Here is a 12,698-nt window from a genome sequence, read left to right as displayed (position 1 = left end):
GGGGAGACCGTTTCGATGCCCACCTACCCTCGCTCCTCTTCTAGATACGTACTGCTGTCTCTTAGGGGAGAAAAAACAAACACCCCTGTACCTCGAGAAAATTGGTACAGTCAAACAAGTCCGGGTTCCCGCGCCAGTTCGTGGCTATGGGGGCGGCAGTATTTAGGCTAGGGTCGTTCTCAGGCGCTCGACTCAGAAGGCTTGGTTGGGATACTCTGGAGCCTACACTGGAGTGGTCCACCAAACAGCACACTAGCACGGTCCGCTAGCCATCCTTCCCTCGTGGATGTCTCGCCGGGACTGCTCCTCTCGTCCATTAGCGTCTCACTGGGTGGAGATGATGCGACGACGTACGACAGCCCTGGTCCTGAATCCTGACAGGGGGTGGGAAGTTGTCGATTTCCTGAGCTAGTTGCAGCACACTGACGGGCTTTGGCGGCCGGCATGATTCCCTTAACCCGATACCTGTGCCTCAATCCACTCTTGACCATTTCCGTATAGGTAAACTGCCAGTTAACTTTAACTCGTTCTTTAGGTCTACGTAAGGACTGGCCTTGGGATCTCCCCGCTTTTATTGATCATCTTCTTGGAATGGGATCCAAGAGTGCAGGTTTATAATACGCAGTGTGAGACTCTTTGTTAGCTTAGTGTTTCATCCCGGCCATTTCTAGGTGCCCTATCTTTCCTTTCTCCACGACTCGGTCATGCCTTGGCACGTTGCTAGACGGCTCGGTGAGTCGCAACCGGTGATCTAGTAAACTCGCCGTGTTGGCGTCGATGACCGTTGTCCCTTCTGGGTCTTCTCTGCAGGCTAAGCTTGACTGGAACGCAGGTCCGTCAAATAGGTGAATTGATTTGGCTATTTTTTTCCTATTAGTCTTATTATTATTATGATTTTTATTATTGTTCTCGTTTAGATTTAATGCGTTTTTTGGTTTGGGTTGGATTTTTCTTTTCTTTCTTTTCTTTTCCAATTTTCTTTTTTTTTGTTTCGTCTTATTTATCTTGTTTATCCTTAAAAGAAAAAGAAAAGAAAAAGAAATTGACCTTTTGTATTTTTATTTTATTTTTTTATCCACCAAGCTGCATCTTGCTCCTTCCGGACGTATACTTCGGCTGTCTCGCTGAAATCCGAAATACCACCTACTCTTCTTTTTTATTATCTTCCAGAACCTTTCCTCTACCGTCCATCGAGGGTTGACTGACATTATATATCCCCGGTCAAACTATCATCTAAGACTCCGGTGCACGTCGAGGGAGGTAAAAAAGCACCTTTGTCGTGACATTCGTTATTCCTCAATTCCTTTTCCTGACGTCCTGCACTATCAAGCGACGGGGGCCCACGGGTTGTGACCCGTTTGGAGAATCCAGATTGCTGATCATCTTTCTTTTGGGACAAAAAGTACCTAAAATCCTTGACTACTGAGATCTGGCAAAGTCGCCTTTCCTTTTCCTGCGCCTGGTGAATAACGATAAACAGCTTGGAAGCGGTCTAGTTCGAGAATACCTGGTGAGCGCGCAATCTATTCCATCCTTTTTTACCCAGCTACGGTTCAAGGCGACCGTACGGGTCATGTTCATCTCTTTCCCCGTCCTTTAGATGAACTTGACAATCGCTCAATGCCTCTGAGCTCCTACCATTCCCATCTCCCTCATTACAGTGGTCCTTAGCCCGATTCCATCCGCAAATTCTAGACCGGTTGTGTCTCTGACTTTGGAACAGTTTTGGGTCTTTTTGGACTTGGCTAGTGGTTAGGAAAAGTATGAGTATTGGGTTCTTTTGATCAAGGTCACTTGGATAGTACACGGGGGGAGAGAGGCAGTCATTTGGTCCCCCGCCTCAGGAATCAGCCCACTGCTCGCATCCAAATATCGGAAGAACTGTCACTCCCTCGACGAAGTGTCATCTATCTGCGTGGACACCTCCACGTCCCGCTTAGAAGTACTTTTTCTCTCTCCTCTTTTATAAACGTGGTTAGGTAGCCTGCCAGGGCTTTTATGCTCTAGCAGCGCTGATGTATGTCTGCGACGCTGGCGGATCCATACCGTGACTATGTTGATTACGCTCATCATGCCAGCTGCAAGCCCGAGGAACATACAAGTACGCTTGTTTACCAAACACATCAGCCACAACTTCAGCATCCAAAAGATCATTCCTTCCCGCAAGGAAGTTCGCGCAGCACGGTATTTGAGCACCATCATGCAAGCGCGACCGTTCTCCCAGCCGCGAACCACCAATCAACAGTCCATGGTATCTCCCAACCAGTTGTCCTCACCCCGGCCCAGATGCTTTCACGACAGCTTCCAGTACAATATACGCCGAACAACTTCGAAATCCCGTCCATACAGCGTGGTAAGAAGCGGCACCATTCCGAAACTGAGGGAGAAGGTGATGACGCAAATCATCCGATCAGGCCACAGTTATCCATCCTACCTTCAGAATCATCGACTGAGCCAACACACCACTCACCTGAGATGCTCTTCTCGGTTCATGGAGACTCGACGCAGCATCATCAGATGCAAAGCCACGACCTTGGACCACAGGATTCCGTGGCCCTCCCTCAACATCATCACCACCATCGGCTGCCCCCACACGCATCGCTGCGCGACTCCCAGCGCCATGGTATGAATGTGGAGTCATCTCCGTTCCCCTCTGGGCCGCCAAGCGTCGTGGGACAGCCTGGGATGCCTGAACCAGCACCTAGGCCTCGGGGACCCAAGCTCAAGTTTACTCCAGAAGAGGACGCGTTGCTAGTAGAACTGAAAGAGAACAAAAACTTAACATGGAAACAAATCGCCGATTTCTTCCCGGGTAGAACAAGTGGAACATTGCAAGTTCGATACTGCACCAAGTTGAAGGCTAAAGACGTGGCATGGAGCGATGAAATGGTTCGAACCTCCAACTCATTCCAGTCTTACATTCGCATTCTAACTGTGTGGATAGGTCCAGCGGCTGCAGCGTGCAATTCAAGAGTATGAGAATGACCGTTGGCGTATTATTGCGGGGAAAGTCGGCAACGGCTTTACACCAGCAGCTTGTCGAGAACGGGCTTCTCAGCTTGAATGAGCTCCCTGCTGGTTACGAGAGAATATGGTCCATTAGCGCCGGCGTACGCTCTTCTAATATCTCTTTTATTACGTCTTGTTCATTACCCCTTTGTTTATTTTTTTCTTTGTAGGCTGTAATGGGAATTTGATGGCCATGGTTTAGGTCTATACCGGACAGATCGGTGCAAGGTAGAGGATAATGTATGTATCATATCCATTAACGATGCCAAATTTGGATAGTAATTCATTCTATTTTTTTTTTCTGGTGTCATATAGTGTGGCTTTTGTCCCTTTTCTAGCAATAGAGGGGAACTATTTGCGTGAGAGAGAAAGATATTGGTTCTTCCACCTCTATGCACATCGCATGATGTAGCCGCCCGAACCCTAAGCCCTATCAGGCCTCGAGATCTGGCAATGGGCGCGCAAGTAGTCTATCCAGACATCCGTAGCAGCTCCGCAACCAATCAACCTGCACTGCTGACTATTCGCCCGACCACGGGCCGAAGCGGCTTCAAACTCACCTCAGACCTCCAAACTCCCTCAGTTCCAAACCGTCCTCACCTCTCTCCTCCGCCGTTATCACATCAATTCACCAGGACAATGTTCCTTCAACGCACAGCCTTCGCCCTTGCGCGGCGCACTCCCGTCCGGGCCATCGCTGCCCGCCCCTTCTCCTCCTCCGTCATCCGCTGTACGTGAGCCCAATGTCAAATTCCTAAGACCGCCTCTTGAGAGCCTCCGTCGCAGTCACCACCCTCCCTGTGCCTCAATTGGGTCATGGAATTGTGACTTTCTCTCGGTCAACATGATTATATAAGCGCATTGGCTAACATTAACATTTGGTTTGCAGCTAACAAGGCAAAATATGGCGTTGAGAAGGAGGGCAAGATCCTTTCTTTCGAAGGTTGGTAGTCCGGATGTGTTGTCATACGATCATCACTCTCCCGTACACAGCCGTCTTCCACATCCGTATGCTCTTGTAGCAACGGATTATACCATTGAAGCAACCCTCCGTCGCAGATCCTTGTTGTCTTCGACGTCTTACTTCACCCTCTACACGTCTACAAATGATGCTGACCGGTTCTTCTCCACAACAGAGATCAAGACCGAGGAGGATCTCGTTCCCCCCGGTGCCAAGCCCGGTTCCGTTCCTTCGGACATCGAGCAGGCCACTGGTCTCGAGCGTCTTGAACTCGTCGGAAAGATGCAGGGTATTGACATCTTTGACATGAGGCCTCTTGATGCCTCCCGGAAGGGTACGCCCCCCGATATCCTTATGAATTTTCTTTCGTCCGGTTGTCTACATGACGAGCGAATCTCGACCGAACCACCGCGGTCTTATTCGACGCAATTGAGTCATGACTGATATTCGGTGACTATATAGGAACTCTTGAGAACCCCATCATCGTCAACGGTGCCGGTGACGAGCAGTACGCTGGTTGCACTGGCTACCCCGCCGACTCCCACGTCGTCAACTGGCTGACTGTAAGTCTAGTCCTTGCATTGCCATCGAACGGCATGTTCGCGCGGAACGAATGCTAATTAAATTACTCTAGGTGTCTCGTGAGCGCCCTATCGAGCGCTGCGGCGAGTGCGGCAACGTCGTCAAGCTGAACTACATCGGACCCGAGGAGGATCCCCATGCTCGTAAGTTTCCTACCGTCTGGAGATACTACTTCGATTCTGTATAGCTTAACTCTTTCTCCCTAGACGACCACGGCCACGGTCACGGCCACCCTGCTCCCGAGGAGCCCAAGACTTTCGCCGACTACGTCAAGCCTGAGTACTGGTACCGGTAAATATCTGATACAATAATAGCGCAGTCATCTTTTCGCCTTTGGGAGAGAAGAATGGAGGAAAGCAAGACCATAACAGACAAGAGGGGGAAGAAAGAACCAGCTTAAAGAGCCTAGGGACCGACAAAAAAAGTTACGAACAATGCAACAAAGAGAGACCGTTATTCCAGCTCTTCCTTTGATTCTTTCGGCCCTTACTAGCTCCCCTTTATCTTCTTACTCCCCCTCCTTCGTCTTTTTGGATGTCTTTCTCAACCCGTTCCCGTCTTCTGTGGCTGTATCTTTGTTGAATCCGGCATTGTCTCTTGTAGAATAGTTGAGTTGGAAGGAGTGTTTGTTGTCTAATTGATTATGGGTTGTTCTGTCAAAATAATACTTTCTGAGCATTATTGTCCAGGATAACCTGGTTAGGTATGAAACAAAGCGAGGGATGACATGACTCGTTATCTGCGGGTGGCATGATGCGGAATTCCGGGAAATTTACGTATTGAGAGCACTATCACGTGGCAGTCATCCTTCCCAGATCAAATGCCTCTAGTTAATCGCAAATCCCGCTTACTAACATCGATGAGCGGCTGGAAGATGACGATCCTGCGGATTTGGTTTTTAATTAGTAACGTTTTTAATGTCGGGGGTATTGACAAGGATCATGGAATATAACTGAAGGATTGGATCTCCGATATATGAAAATATATCAATCACATTTATATATAGAATACTATGTATACAATTCTCTGGAATTATTACAACCGCATTTTGGGGATCGTTTGTGGTGGGATGGTTGTATGTAGTTTTGAACAATAACATGAAGTTGAGTATGTCATTCCCAGCGAGATTAGTTGAGATTATAAACTTTTTCTTGTTTCTCTTTTTCCCGAAAAGGGGGGATGGACAATATCGATCAATAGCAGAGTCAATTCATGCCTCATGAAAAGGAGGCATGAATCGAAGGCAGTCGGTTGGCTTGTAGGTATGCTTCGGATATTTAGTGTATGGTTACCGGCCTAGCATACGAAGCTCGATATACCGCAAAGGCGGGTATACGAGGAGAGCCCAGGTGAATCCGACGTAGTTCCCCATCTGTCAGAGTTAAGTAATTGTTCGTTTGACACCACGGGGCTGCGAAAGCAGGGGATTACTTACGTCTGCACCATTTTCGCCCACTAACCCAGAGAGAGGACCGATATACCAGTATTGGGCCATGCAGAGGATTGCACCAACCCAACCGATTACAAAGGCAATGAATGCAGCGACACCCACTGGTAACTTCGAGGGATCGTTCCAAGCATCCCAATTATATCCACTCCTAAATCGGAAGATGAACCGTTCTTCAAGAATGATAGCGATCCAGATAGCAACCCAGTAGCCCATAAGGGCAAGGAAATTAGTGAAGATATCGGAAAGGTTGCTGCGACCGACTAGAGCGCAGACGGCGTAGATTATAACACCTATTGTATTCCAAATGGCTCTCGGGACCTTCTCTGCGTACCGTCCGAGAACCTGGAAATCAACACCGGCGGAATAGGTCGGTGGGATAGTATTTGCGATGAGTCCCAGCGCAACAACCACGGAACAGAACTTGCCGAAACCGCGAAGAGGCCCAAACCCTTCAACGATAAGTGCCCCTGCACCCCTGGTGTACGCCGCACCGTACTCTGGATGACTTGAGACGCCGGATGCGAGTCCGATGCCAACAACGAAAGCCATGGTGAACGATATAATGAGTCCAATCAATGAGAGTGAGAAGAGGGCTACCCTGGAGGTTCTTTCAGGGTAATAGACGAAAAAGTCGGCAGCTAACGGAGCGTAGGTGATAGCAGCACTGAGACAGATCGAAAAGAATGACAGCCTGTGATTATAGGAGCGTATTAGCAGGAGCTACAAAAAGTGGCTGGAGTTATTTAACTGTACCGATTTCCGGCGAGCGTGCGAGGATCTCCAGATGACGGCGTGGACAGATCAAACTTTGCCGACGATACGGCGTAGAGTATGGAAACTACAATGACCTGGGGCAGGAACGCAAAGCTTGATGCAATCAGCATCTGATTCAACTTCATGAGGACATTCACACCCACCGTTCGTAGTAATGGAAGACATGGTAACCGAACGTGGCTACCACCCAACAACTGACTGCGATTATCACAATGCCTGCCACCTGATCAGCACCAGATATAAAAGTCCCAAATACCATGGCAACCTACCCACAGCTACCGACATATTCCCATTTGGTGACACCGCAGACAAGATTTGCCCGCAGACTACGCAATCAATTAGGGAATACCCGAGCATTTGTACCAAGTTCAAGATGACAACAATTTTGCTAGGCCACCAGCCCATTGAGTAACGTCCGAATGCCTATGTCTGGTCAGTACACAGCCAGACAATCGATTTAAGCCTTGAAAAGCCCACCATAGTCCGGACGCCAGAGACTGGCCCCCAGGTAGCCATCCATGAGGCAACTACTGCTCCAACTAAAGCACCCAGAACCGCACAAAGAGCCGAGTCCAAGAAGCTTAACTTATATACAATAGGCCCTAGCATTCCTAAGGTAATGTTGTTGGCGGCTAAATTGATCGAGACCCAGAGCAAAAACGCTTGCAGGTACGAGGCCCAGGTCAATTTCTTCATCCGTTCATGCTGCTGCACCCGCTCTATACCACGGGCTTCCAAATTATATTCGGTCAGTTGGTTTTCGAATTTCTTAACATAAGCAGCAATTCGTGGCGATAAGTAGGGGCCGGCCGCCGCATCGCCGCCGTCTCCATCATACTCTAGAACCTGGGACGGGTGATCCGTAGTCGGATATTTCGAAGGTTGCTTTTCGGAGCTTGCCCCTAAGGCGGACAGGTGGGTTTCCGAGGACATACTATTAATATTCAGTCAGTATTTATCAGTCTAAATTATGGGGTTTTAAAGAAGCGCGCATGTGTCCTTTCGCTGGAATTATCCAGATCAAGTTCAACCGTATATTCTCAGAACGGCAACTGTCGCCACATCATCTATGCTCACGTCCAGGTGACCAGGAACCGACAACGGCGAGCCAAGGAATTCACGAGTCATGGACGGGTATAATGCATTAGATCTATGTGTGACACCGTTGCCGAACACCGGTCTTCATGCAGGCGTATTACCTAGATACCTTGATCGACAGACAAAACCACGCTACTCGTCTTCATGATAGCCATCCCTTGCATATAGACATCCTGCGAGAAGACGGGAGAGGAGTACTCGTGACAATTCTTTTTCCACGACTGGAATTGATTGGATTATTGTAACTACGACGAAGACTAGGTTAGCCAACCGAGTTCTCAAGTGTATTGCCGGATATCTTTTCCTCAAGAGATGGAATGGGTTTCACCTGTGAAGTATACAGTCGGAAGACAAAGCTCGTTGTGAAATGACGAAAGCTCACCAAAGCTTTGGAATGACTCTTCTATGCCCGACAAAAAAAAAAAGGAAAGATGTGGCTAAGAGGGAGTACTATTTAAAAGATTTCCACTTGCCGCGCGGGGGAAAAAGTGGTTCGATTCTCCGCCCCGAATGCGGAATCTACCAATGGTACCAGAGTAATGTATCGGACGCTGACCCACGCACGGTATCTTCAACTTATTCTCTACGTAGTAAGTCTTCCTGATCCTCAAGGTATGTTTCATTGCCGTGTACATGTCCGTAATATCTACGACCTAGTAGAGAAGACAGCAGAAAGCCCTTTACGGGTCGGTCTATTTGCGTTTTGGCATTTAATGGACTCGATACGACGCAGGTTCTTCGAATTGGTAGAGAGGCCTATCATGAGCCTTAAAAGGGAAAAAAAAAAAAAAGAGAGCTGAGCTGGAAACGACAAGTGGGGGTATTTCAAGTGAAAATGAAGAAGAGAGTAGAAAGAAGTCAAGGGACAACAAGATCAACTCCGAGCCCTTCGTCAAGTATTGTGCAAATTGTTGCCCAGAAAAAAGAGATTGGAGTGAAAAATATAAAGGTGAAAAAATAAAATATAAGAAACCCGTTGGAGTGCTGTGGTGCGAAAACAGATCCTAAGGCAACACGAACCAATGGTTCATACATCTTATGCATAGTTCATCATGTCGTCGTCAAGTTCCGTCGAATGTCTAGAGGTCCTTAAAGTGCTCTTTCGCATACTGTTCACACGCCTATATTCCTGTCAGAAATCGGCCTCGTTTGACAATCTCGGAGGCCCACCTTTGCTGGTTTCCCAACCCTTTGTCCAATGACTTTCCACTTGCTCGCCTCGTATTCCTTGATCGCCTCGCGGAGTGCTGTGGACTACTTGCTGTCAGAAGCAGTTCGATAGAAGAAACCCACTTGAAGACATGACCCACCTCATCTTCGTCGAACTCGGCATAGTGCATATCCTAATCGGAGATGTTAGGCATTGGGCCATCATACTGTACAGGGTACTGGCTGAAACACTACCTTGTACCAGTGCTTTTTAACACTCCCCTCGGTTCGAGTAGGAAATGTCTATCACTTCGAGTCAGTAACACGTGCAGGGGTACTAAGGGACTCGACCGTGGCGTACTTTGGCAATTTCACTCCAGCTGCGGCCAGCGTCGCGCATCGTCTTTAGTCGCTGCTCTTCCTCCGCAGTCCAAGGAGTATTGGTCCTTCCCTTTTTTTTCGGGGGGGCTTCTGGCGCACCGGCCCCGTGTTCAAGCGCGACCTCACCCGCTGTGACGGCGGTACCGGATGCCGTCATGGTCGCCGCAGTGCCTACCTGAGGAGAAGCACGGCGCTTTTTAGGATTTGATGGAGAAAGCTGAGATTGGGGCATAGGAATGCCCTCGAGTGAAGGCACTCTTTGAAATGGATTGATTTGCTGCTGTTGAGCTAACAGGTGAGATGGCGCGTTGGTCGAAGGAGATGCCTTGACTCGCTTGGAGGTTGGAGGGGATCTAGTCAAGAGTTTAGGACGAAGATGAAACAGTGTTGGTGAATGGCTGAGGGCCGTGAACTCGACCTCAGATGAAACAGTAATAACACAACAATATCAATCGATCTTCACTCTGCAAGTCACATGTGATGGGCCGAAGAACGGAAAAAGTAAAAAAGGCACATGACACGAGGTCTATATATATGGGCAGAGTAAGGCAGGGCTTTGTTGCGGCGCACCGCCAAAGCCTCTCCCCGGGGGAGGACGAGGAGGAACTTACGACATGGTGGACGATGGGCGGTATTCCCAATCACGCTGCGTGGATTCATCTGTAAATGCACATGCTTTAGCAATCTGCTACTTAAGAACAGGTCGTGTAGATTGGCCTGTCAAGTCCTGGGAGGGAGCTCCTGGTTACACCAAAAAGCAATGACGATGACACGGGCGCATCCCACGGCGTGGCAGTAGTGCTGCAGGAAGTCAAACGCGCGCGCACGCACACGCGGGAAAGGAATGTGAAAAGGTTTGAGGAGATTACGTGCATATGAATGCTCGGTGAGGTTGATGCTGGTACGGTATAGATGTAGGATGTATCGGGTAAGGAATAGATATCAAGTCAGACTCAGGGTTTAGGAAGTCTCTAGGGAAATTTAAGGATGGGAGAGACCAAAAATATAAACAGGTTTAGGCACAATCAACAGAAGTCCGTTCTTGCATAGTAGTAAGAGCTAGAGGTGGAGGAGTAGCAGTATGGGAATACAGAGGCTGGAAATAGTACGGTGGAGGAGTACTGGAAGAACGACGATAAGATGATCCCGTCAGAAGCAGAGCGGAGAAAAAGAGAATAGGCTTACTTACTGGTCAGAGTTCATGGCTAAGGAAAGACTCGTTTCTTTTATTTTTCCCTCAAGTAATCGGGGTCAAATCAAATAGAAGGAAACAAAGAGCTGAAGTTACATGGAATAGGGAAGAGATGATACACAAGAGTGAGTATGAGAAAGGAAGAGAGAATGGAGAGGGTAAAGTGAAGATGGAGAGGAGAATACTTTACTTGTACAGTAAGATTCATGTACAGATACAGCTGAGGGGAAAGCAAATTAAATAAATTTTGCACTAAAAAGAAGAGGCACCAATCCCGACATCTCCGAGTTTTTGCTTGCTTTTTCCCTTTTTTAATTTTTATTTTGGTCCTTTTTTTTACACTTCTCCTTCCTCTCCGTCTTTAAAAGTACGGTCTGCACTTAATCCCGGATAATATTATCCTAATAAACAGAGATAATACAATGGAGTTCGTGATGGGGTCCTACTTTAACGGTTTTCTTCAATCTAAGTTGTCGGGTCTCCAGAAACGGCGTATGTACTACAACCCCAGCATGTTACGACTACAAGACAATAAGAAATCGAAAGCACTTCAGTCCACGCAATTCCTGTAGTATCGAGTTCACTGTAACCATCCAGCTACTGCTATCCTATGGTTGAGACTTCGTGACTCAACTCAAACCATCAGCCACCTAAGTTCTCCATGTCAAACACTATATCATGACGAATATCAAACCAACGGTGTAAGACGCCCAAAGATAATATCTATGGGTATCAGGCTAGGCAAACCTGTGTCCATCCATAGAGCTTCCAATCCTGGTCTTCCTTTCCGGGCTAACCTGACAATGCTGCAGTGTCCGGTTGGGGCCAAGCAGTCTGACATCTCCTGTTGTGAGGGGTTTCTATCCAGCGCGCATTGGACGCCACCATGATATTAATCCATCGTACTTGGCAAGCAGAAGAGTAAGGAAAAGGGAAAAAAGAAAAGAAAATAAAATAAAATGGGTATTGCTCATGCTGTGAAGCAGGTTTATTAGTTTGAGTTTTTTCCAACCTTCTCCATTGTCCTGTACTCGAAATTAACTACTAATGAGAAGTGGGGTAAGCTCTCATCCGTATTTTAGTTGAGTACAAGTTAATTTGGTACCTGTATGTCAACATAACATCCACACCGTTGGATCGGTTCATGATGCAAGATCCTATTATTTTTATTTCTTATTTTTACTTGGGGTTGATCTTGGTCTTCCTAGTCCTCTCAAAAAGCAGAGCAAATAAACAAAAAGGAGGCCTGGACAGTTGCTACATACTGGATTTCACTTCAATCGCAATTATGGTATACATATAGTCACAATCGGGTTCGTGCATACCTCGTCTATATAAAGACACAAAGATGGGAAGTAGGGCAGAAAGGGCGCGTGATCTTTCTTTGGCCTCGACCCAGCTCAGTTATTTGAATAATCTTGGTCTATGGCTAGAGGGTATGTAGCTTGTCAGACGGAGACACTGTCTATGGTATATATACAAGGACAGGCCCACACTAGTACAACCACTAGGCCGGCTGCTTTGGTCACTGACAATGAGTGGAACATATTTTCCAATTCCTTTCCCAAGAGAAATTTGCCCTTACTTGCCTTGCAGATATATGATTTTCTGCAACCGACTGATTTTGTCATGAGTCAACGTGCAGATCACAAGCACACAACCTCCTACAGGTAACATATCGGATCGCTTATCAGATCTAACTTAGACACCGCCTGTTGCCCGGTGTTAGAACAGTCCTTGCTTCAACGTTAGCGCCGACTGGAGACGAAGTTGCTACTTTGTTTTTCTTGACATGCATGGACCATAAGAAGAGCAATAAGCGTCTTGGTTTACGCATATATGCCTGACACTATTTTGCTTATTTATCATTTAAGACCTTCAATATGCTTCAACTCCACAGACACTTCGAATTTGACTACCGCTCTCAATCAAAGAATGTATATACATACATACATACAGTACTATAACTAACGTATTGTATGTACACAAAATGCAACCAAAGGGCCGATTGACGTCAACACCGATACTGATAAGGTCACCTCACGTGACTATAATGACACGCGGCCCCGGATTCGGGTGGATCCCGTGCTGATGAGCTCCCG

General features: G+C 47.4%; 4 protein-coding genes across 4 annotated transcripts; 2 read left to right on the top strand and 2 right to left on the bottom strand.

The window, feature by feature from the left end:
• Positions 1 to 1,504: 1,504 nt before the first annotated feature.
• BDW43DRAFT_99556 (SANT/Myb-like DNA-binding domain-containing protein) lies at positions 1,505 to 3,265 on the top strand. Its single transcript, XM_032050822.1, has 3 exons — positions 1,505 to 1,510; positions 1,724 to 2,889; positions 2,945 to 3,265. Exons 2-3 carry the CDS (start codon positions 2,020 to 2,022, stop codon positions 3,065 to 3,067), a joined length of 993 nt encoding a protein of 330 aa, XP_031899790.1. The 5' UTR covers positions 1,505 to 1,510; positions 1,724 to 2,019; the 3' UTR covers positions 3,068 to 3,265.
• Positions 3,266 to 3,648: 383 nt separating this feature from the next.
• cox5b (cytochrome c oxidase subunit IV) lies at positions 3,649 to 4,847 on the top strand (the record flags this gene model as incomplete). The annotated part of the gene is made up of 6 exons (XM_032044945.1): positions 3,649 to 3,739; positions 3,899 to 3,952; positions 4,146 to 4,304; positions 4,433 to 4,533; positions 4,605 to 4,695; positions 4,759 to 4,847. The coding sequence occupies 6 exons, from the start codon at positions 3,649 to 3,651 to the stop codon at positions 4,845 to 4,847; spliced, it is 585 nt and encodes a 194-aa protein (XP_031899789.1).
• Positions 4,848 to 5,840: 993 nt separating this feature from the next.
• Positions 5,841 to 7,709, bottom strand: BDW43DRAFT_300703 (purine-cytosine permease family protein; the record flags this gene model as incomplete). Its single annotated transcript, XM_032044944.1, has 6 exons — positions 5,841 to 5,924; positions 5,988 to 6,693; positions 6,756 to 6,869; positions 6,920 to 6,992; positions 7,046 to 7,199; positions 7,254 to 7,709. 6 exons carry the CDS (start codon positions 7,707 to 7,709, stop codon positions 5,841 to 5,843), a joined length of 1,587 nt encoding a protein of 528 aa, XP_031899788.1.
• Positions 7,710 to 8,491: 782 nt separating this feature from the next.
• BDW43DRAFT_278072 (SANT/Myb-like DNA-binding domain-containing protein) lies at positions 8,492 to 10,616 on the bottom strand. The gene is made up of 8 exons (XM_032042124.1): positions 10,594 to 10,616; positions 10,278 to 10,525; positions 10,016 to 10,064; positions 9,385 to 9,757; positions 9,279 to 9,326; positions 9,185 to 9,217; positions 9,045 to 9,128; positions 8,492 to 8,995 (listed from the first exon to the last, which is right to left on the bottom strand). Exons 3-8 carry the CDS (start codon positions 10,018 to 10,020, stop codon positions 8,954 to 8,956), a joined length of 585 nt encoding a protein of 194 aa, XP_031899787.1. The 5' UTR covers positions 10,021 to 10,064; positions 10,278 to 10,525; positions 10,594 to 10,616; the 3' UTR covers positions 8,492 to 8,953.
• Between the last annotated feature and the right edge of the window lie 2,082 nt (positions 10,617 to 12,698).

The sequence above is a fragment of the Aspergillus alliaceus genome (genome assembly GCF_009176365.1).
Source record: "Aspergillus alliaceus strain CBS 536.65 unplaced genomic scaffold BDW43scaffold_25, whole genome shotgun sequence".
Taxonomy (NCBI): Eukaryota; Fungi; Ascomycota; class Eurotiomycetes; order Eurotiales; family Aspergillaceae; genus Aspergillus; species Aspergillus alliaceus.
Note: the sequence above shows the minus strand (reverse complement) of the source record. Positions and strands in the feature narration are given on the sequence as shown.

Excerpts from the sequence above, each read along its gene's own strand:
- BDW43DRAFT_99556 (XM_032050822.1), top strand. The coding sequence starts at position 2,020 with ATGTCTGCGACGCTGGCGGATCCATACCGTGACTATGTTGATTACGCT. Across the intron at positions 2,890-2,944 it reads TGGCATGGAGCGATGAAATG|GTCCAGCGGCTGCAGCGTGC; the intron begins GTTCGAACCTCC and ends CTGTGTGGATAG.
- BDW43DRAFT_278072 (XM_032042124.1), bottom strand. Across the intron at positions 9,327-9,384 it reads GCTGGAGTGAAATTGCCAAA|ACATTTCCTACTCGAACCGA; the intron begins GTACGCCACGGT and ends TCGAAGTGATAG. Across the intron at positions 9,218-9,278 it reads TTAAAAAGCACTGGTACAAG|GATATGCACTATGCCGAGTT; the intron begins GTAGTGTTTCAG and ends ATCTCCGATTAG.